The sequence below is a fragment of the Mastomys coucha genome, unplaced genomic scaffold (assembly GCF_008632895.1).
Source record: "Mastomys coucha isolate ucsf_1 unplaced genomic scaffold, UCSF_Mcou_1 pScaffold11, whole genome shotgun sequence".
Taxonomy (NCBI): Eukaryota; Metazoa; Chordata; class Mammalia; order Rodentia; family Muridae; genus Mastomys; species Mastomys coucha.
In genome coordinates this window covers 14,767,769-14,775,165 of record NW_022196893.1, presented here as the reverse complement: position 1 = coordinate 14,775,165, position 7,397 = coordinate 14,767,769, and the positions used below count along the sequence as shown (strand labels likewise).

The following is a 7,397-nucleotide window of genomic DNA, read 5'->3' as shown; positions in this document are numbered from 1 at the left end:
CAGTGTGTGTGTGTCACCTCCTCCTGCACAGTGTGTGTGTGTCACCTCCTCCTGCACAGTGTGTGTGTCATCTCCTCCTGCACAGTGTTTGTCACCTCCTCCTGCACAGTGTGTGTCACCTCCCCCCTCAGTGTCTGTCCGCTGAACACAGTATAGGACCCATCTTCCTCTGTGGTGGCCCTCTGATTTGGGTCATGTCACTAGGTCCCATCATGAATGTGCATATCTTGCTGCACACAGTGCTGTGTGTCCTTGGAATGCCATCAGACATGAGTCTCTGTCTCAGTTGATGCTCTAGAACATGATTCTGTCTCCCCTGAAGCGTCCTCCTGTTGCTCACGATCGTTTGCACACACACCACTAGCATACAGAATTCTGTTCCGTGGCCAGCCCACCTGGCACGGCTGGACTTGCTCACCTTTGCCCTTCTGATGCACTCTCCACTGGGATTTTGAGAGTTGTTATTCTTTCTGCTAAGGCATGGAGCACCATTTTATGTTTTGCAACTTTTGTTTAGAACTTTTCTCCCTATAAGACACATTCCCTCTTATATATATTGAGTAACACATGTTGAATTTGTGCTGTATTCTGGGTCATTATTAGTGAACAAAACCAGGCCCAGGTCTGCTGTCCTGTATCCTTCAGCCCTGGCAGAGGAGAAGGGTAAGAGATAAATGCCCTCAGCTGTAAACACAACATTGAGTAGAGAGACAGAAAAGGGCAGGGTGCCTGCTGGGGAGAGACCGTGGCTCTCGCTGAGATGAGTGTGCAGAGGTATTTATTTGTAGGGCTGCTTGCATCAAGATGGAAGCAGATCACGACTTTTGCTGGCCCATCACAGATGTCATGGTATGCCACGTGTCACCTAAAAGAACAACACGGGTGTGCACTGGCTCCTAAGAGCATGTTTCAACACACGTTGCTAAGTGAGGAAAACATCTGTCCAGCCTGAAAGTGTGGCATGATTCACTGTTTGTAAATTTATCTTTGTAACTATGGCTGCATCGTGAGCTCTCAGAACGCAGGGCTGGGGACTCGAGGTGTCCAATCCCTCCGGGTCCCTTGTGTGCTTTGCTGAATTGCTTGCGTTTACTGACACGAAGCCTTACAGTTTTTAATAAACGTGGAGTTTTGGAGGTTCCAGACATCACCTAGATCTGCTTCCTGTATCTGTCCTTTTCTAGATGCTCCTGTTCATGGCAGAAGCCATGGGAAGAGCCTTCTCGAAGCCCACGCGCCTTTGGGATATTAAGATGGATTCCATTAGCGGAGTGTGGTGGCACAAGGCTTTAGTCCCCGCTCTCCGGAGGTAGAGGCAGGCATAGCTCTGTGAGTTTGAGGCCAGCCTGCTCAACGTAGTGAATTCTGGAGCAGCCAGGGCTATGTAGTGGGTGAGACCCAGTTTCAAAAAAAAAAAGATTTTATTGGCCTAGCAAATACATGAAGACAGCATGTCAAATAGGGCTCTCAGTTCTCTGGATGAGGCTCCCCCCGAGGCAGGAGCTCAGACAACACTCCCTCCCATGGGAAAAAAAGCAGGAAATCTTAGATGAAGTTTATGTTAATTCTTTCTTGGAAGCTTTGGCCCTTTCTAAGAGATTTGGATCAATAAATATTTTTTAGGATTTTAAAATTCTCTCTCTCTCTCTCTCTCTCTCCCTCTCTCTCTTTCTCTCTCTCTCTCTCTCTCTCTCTCTCTCTCTCTCTCTCTGTGTGTGTGTGTGTGTGTGTGTGTGTAAGTCAGAGGACAACTTTTGGGAGTTGGTTTTTCCCTCCACCTTATTAACTCGGTGTGGCGTGCATCACTGTGCTGTATATGCCAGACTCTGGCTCATGACTTTGGGGCTCTCATCTCGCTATAGGAGTGCTGGAGTTGCAGGTGCAGACCACAGAGTCTGGCTCTTTATGTGGGTGTCAGGGATTGAACCCTGGCCAAGGGGATTTGTTCAGCAAGAGCCATCACCCTGGTCCTCTGATCCCTCCCAGTATTTAAAGATCTCCAGTATCATTGTGGCCACTCAGGAGCATCTCTCAACTCACTTCTTATTCCCTGGTGGAGGGAGACTCCTGTGTATGTACATCCTGTTCCAGACGCCCTTGAAGAAAGCTACTTTTTACGCCAAACTGGTGGTTAGTTAGTCAGTTTCCCATCTTTTCCCAGTTATCAGAGAAAAAAAACCCTGAATGTAGACAAACTGAGATGGTTGGAAAGAAATATAGTTATCAGCTACTAATAAACAGCAATGCTCCATAAATGATAACCAGTGTCCAGAGTGGTTTTATGAGTCATGAAAAACAGCTTTGAACCTACTTCCCCGCATCTTCGGAGTTTCAGAAGAGAACCGGTTTACTCTCTTGGAACTTCCCCTTTACAACCATGATTTCCAAGGTGTCCAGTGTCTATTGTGTTTATGTAATCCTGATAGTAATCAATTTCCACAACACAAAAGCAACGTCTGTTTTTAATAAAATGCTCCCAGCTTGTGGGGCTCCTGGTAGGGAATGAGGGAAGCATATTAAGATGCACCACACTGGCAGAGCTGTGGAATATCTTTAGCACTGCAGTCAGAGGTAACATCTCGTCCTCGCTGTCCCTCCCTGAGAAACTTGTCAGCTGTGAGCAGGGTGTGTGTTGTTTGTAGTGAGCTCATCAATTAAACATTTGAGGCTCAGTACATGCCACAGTCACCTTTTTGATCAGTTTTCCGAGATGGGATGTAAGGAGGTTTTGGTTTAACAGAAACAAAAAACATGGCATGGTTGGGAGGCTCCAGGATGTTCACTCGACTGAAGGCAACCCTCGAATTTTAATTTCTTGCAGTTTTCGAAATCGTATGAAAAGATCGAGAAAGCCCTGAGCGCAGGAGACCCCTCCAAAGGTGGCTACATCTCTCTGAATTACCTGAAGGTTGTCCTTGATACCTTCTTATACCGGCTACCGAGGAGGGTTTTTATCCAGTTAATGAGAAGGTAAGAATCCGATCGTTTCTTGACAGGTTTTCCCCCAGACGTCAGCCGGGACAACACAGCAGAGCCTTATTTATATTTTATTTAGTGCTTTAAACTCTGTGCCTCTGAGATTTCCCTACATATGCAGAGGCAAAGAGAAAAGAGCTGCAGACCAGCCCTTGAGCTCACTCACCAGCTCTAAGAGCCACCAGCCCATGCGAGTCACTGCCTTTGAGCCTGTGCTCATCCGTTTCTACCCTCGTGTCTGGGAGAATAAACTTCAAGCCTCTCGTTTCCCAGCATGCCTCCAAAAGATGCCAACTCTTTATAACGCCAAGACAGTCTTTTCACCAGACAGGACTGTCGGCATTATTAATAAATAGCCATCTAGGGTTCAGTGTGCTGCTCCGCTCCTGTTTTCTTTCTCAGTGTCTGAGAGTCAGGATCTAAATCAGGTCTGCACGTTGCCATCCGTGGCTTACCTCATGTCTTCGTTAGGTGTCTATTGCTAAGATAAAACACCATGGCCAAAAGCAATGTGGGGAGGACAGGGTTTGTTTCATCTGAAGCTTCTAGGTCATCCTTTATCACCGAGGGAAACTGAGGCAGGAACCTGGAGGCAGAAGCCATGGCCCTCATGGCTTGCTCAGCCTATAGCCTAGGGGGGTGATGTCACCCCAAGTGAGCTGGGTCCTCTTGCATCAATCAAGAAAATCTCCACAGGGCAGTCTGGTGGGGATATTTTCTAAATTAAAGTTCCTTCTTCCAAAATGACTCCAGCTTTTGTTAAGTATACATACAACTATATTCACGCCTTGATTCCCTATTAATCTGCAGGCTTCCTGCCTGCCTGTTCCTTTTGTACAAGGGTAGACTGAATGTTCCTTGGAATTTCTTATAACTTGGATGATTTGTTTGTTATAATGCACAGTACCATTTCCTATGGTCCCCTGTCCCTCCCGTAGCTCCCCGCCCTGAACTGGCATCCCCGAGGACTTGTGGATATGGTTTTATTTATCTGCTTCAGGCAAGGCAGCTCCACAGACTGGTGAGATGTGTGGGCAGCTTGTCTGTCTGCTCATGTTAGCTGTCACTGTCAATCAGACCTAAATCCCACGGTTCCCTAGAGACCAGAAGGTGATAATGTTCTGTTTGTTCTTCTGCCATGTTACAGCACTTCTGTGATGAGATTGTGCCCTCTCCATGGTTAGAACAGAGAGTCAGGGACCAGGGTGACAGCTCAGTGGTAAAGCCCTTTCCATGTAAGCATAAGAACATAAATCCAGATCCCCAGGACCTTGTAAAGCTGGACTCAGTAGCATGCATCTGTAACCCAGCACTCCCATAGTGAGATGGGAGGTCACAGGAGAGTCCTGGGGCGCGCTCAGGAAGAATGCAGGAATTGTCACTGAAGTTCCACAGATGTGCGTTGGCCTGCTCATGCCCCACACAAATCTCAACAGCAGCAAGGAAGCCAGGGTACAAACTGCAAAGAATGCCATTGGTTTGGTCCTTCTGCCACCTCTTCTCAAAACCAGGAGGTGGTTCTCCAGCCCCTTCGGCAGACAGCAGTGAAATCTTTTCCTAGTGACCCTTTCCTTACGATGAACCCATCTCACATGTTTGATTCATTAGTTATTTTCTCCTCCTGCCTCCCTCCCCCTCTCTCCCCACTCCTTAACGTTCTCAGATGGTCTTACTTTGTAGCCTAGACTGGCCTTGAACTTAAATCCTGTCTGCCTCAGCCTCCTGAGTGTTGGGGTAACTGGATGCGTTATGCTCAGATGTCACAGTTACCTGGGCTTCCTGTTCTCCTCTGGTGCAAAGGCACTACAGGTGCTTGTATTAGCCCCCCTTTTCAAGGCTCTTGCACCCCCGGGATGATAATTGCTCCCCGGGTTTATCTCTACGAACCTAAAGAACTCGCCTTGCAGATGAAAAGAATCTGGAAGAAGAAAGATGGTTATCCCTTTGCTCACTGGACTGGGCCTCCATGTTTTACCGGCTGCAACAGGAACTGATGGAGCACCCCTTGTCCAAACACAGCATCAGGCCAGCGACTTCCAAGACAAGTGTGGCCAGGCAGTGGCCTCACCACTGACAGCCTTAATCTCTTCAACACCAGATAACCTCCTTAGCATTGGTTGTTCTCCTAAACCAGAGAACCCTGGACTTACTGAATGCTGAGTGGGGAGGGGCTCGCGTTCCCTTTCATCAGGTGGGGCCTTTCCTTGCCGACTGGTGCCTGTGTCCTGTTGCTGGGCCCCTTGTGGTCTCTGGAGGCCTTTTTGCTTTCTGATATGATAAAATGCCCCAGGGTCCTCTACCTCTTGACTGACACCTGGATTGCCGATCTCTAGAAGGACCCCTGTGCCCTTCAGGTGGCAATGTGACAATAGAGACAAAACACTTGTCACATTGTCTTGTTTTCTTGTCCAAGTCTCACGAAGAGCCTCCTCTCAAGGGAACGAGATGGAGGCAGATGGGAAGAGTGTCCTGTGGAACTCTCGGTGACAAGGGCTGCTTTGAGGTCCTCTAGAAAAGATACCCGAGAGTCACAGAAGAGCAGCACCACACTGCAGTGGTTCATTCTAGGGCATGCTCATGGCACTGTGCATGGTGGAGAAGGACCCCAACCAGGATTTCCAAACAAGAAGCCAATTAGGCCCGGTCTGTGGCTCCCTAGCTCAGAAAACAGCTCTGTGGCTAACCAACCTCACGATTTATTTCTCAGCTAGCTAGTGGCCATGGAGAGCCCCCTTTAGTCTCAAAATCATTAGCAGTCATGTAGTAGAGATGACAGAAATGACTGGAAGACGCCCCTCCCCCTTGCCCAATGCTCTTCATCGCCCATGCCCTCGTCCACATACATGAGAAGCTTTTCCACATGTAGTCAGACATGCCTACAGTGTTGCTTTGCCTTTAAAAATAGAAACGGCTGTCTCAGACACCTTTGCTACTGGCTTCATATTTTTGGAAGTTATCAACATGACAAACACGCAGAATGTCATTCAGCTAACATTTTCCGAGCACCTTCCTCTGCCAGGCACTGTGCTAGGTGCCGAACATGCCAAAGTAGATGGTGAACAGATTCCAGCCAGGGAGGCGTGCGGAGTGAGGAGTGCCCCAGGCTCACAGGACGAGCACACTGGAGATGCAGGTGGCCAGCTGTGTTTTCCCGATGGAGCCTCTTCTTCAAGGACCCAGAGTTTCTGAGCATCCACCCCCACTCAGAATTCCCTGGAGAGCATCTTGAAAGTGGTTGCCGCAGAGCCTGCATCCTGATTTATGTATGGCTCTAGCATCTCCAGCCTGAGAATCCATTTCTGGGCTTCGGGGATGGCTCGTGGGGATCGCTCAATAGGTAAAAGCACTCGTTTCTCAAGCCCTGCATCGAATCCCTGGAACCCACATAAAGATGGAAGAAGAGAACTGACTCCGCACGGTTGTCCTTTGACCTCTGTACATGCATGGAGGCATGCACACAGAGCCCCACCCCACTTTACACATATACAGTAATACATTTTAAAAATGAAAATCCAAACTTTGAAGTGGTCCTGAATCTGAAATTTTCTGAGCTCTGACATGACATCCAAAGGGTCCGAGTCAAAATGTAGGCCGGCAGAAATCCTGTGTCCCACAGCCTCCAGGCTGTGAGTTCCAAAGTACCAAATATATGAGAATGTATGAAACATACTGAGACTTGAGGTCCCTCTCCAGGTCCCTTACTATAGATAGAAGTATTCCAAAATTCAAAACATTCTCAAGCCAAACAGCATTTCCCAGTGACAGGAAGGTGTGACCATCTCTCAGAAGAATCAGTCATGGCCAGATTTATCTCGTATTGAAACACTGCAGTACGTTTCTAACCAGTGTTTGCCAGGTGTCCTCTACGGGTCAGCTTTTTAAGAAGGTGTTTTTTAGACAGGTTTTCACAGTTTCCCAGGCTGGCTTCAAACTCAGAATCTTCCTGCCTCAGCTTCCTGAGACCTGAGATTATAACCATGTACCACTGTGCCTAGCTTTCTTCAGTCTTTTATGTTTTCTGTCTTTGTTTAGCTTAGCCATGGTAGATTGCATGTGTCTGGGAAGACCCTGATTTTTAGGGCACCCCACTTTAGGGCATAATAGTCTAGGGGTCTATTGGACTTGCGTGCCATCCATTGTGTGTGCAGCCTCCTTCTTCCAAGAAAGACAGTGTGTGTGTGTGTGTGTGTGTGTGTGTGTGTGTGTGTTCTCGTTTCCTTATTCTAACTAACCAGAGTCTTGTTTAACTTTTCAAAAGCTTGCCTCTTAGCTTCGTGATCTTTTCTTCTATCAGTTTTTAGACTCTGATGTATTTCTCCTCTGATCTTTGCTGCTGATACTGTTTGCTGTTCCTTTTAGTAGTGTTTTTTTTTTTTTTTTTTTTTTTTTTTTTTTTTTTTTTTTTTTTTTTTTTTTTTTTT

The 7,397-nt window shown here is 47.4% G+C and overlaps 1 protein-coding gene across 3 annotated transcripts in view; it reads left to right on the top strand.

Moving 5' to 3' along the window:
- The window catches only part of Efcab6 (EF-hand calcium binding domain 6), a 203,569-nt gene that overhangs the window by 98,893 nt on the left and 97,279 nt on the right, over positions 1–7,397 (top strand). For all 3 annotated transcript variants that reach the window (XM_031351264.1, XM_031351255.1, XM_031351274.1), the window contains one exon: positions 2,822–2,970. In XM_031351264.1, coding sequence (XP_031207124.1) covers positions 2,822–2,970 — 149 coding nt within the window. The remainder of the gene's footprint in view (positions 1–2,821; positions 2,971–7,397) is intronic.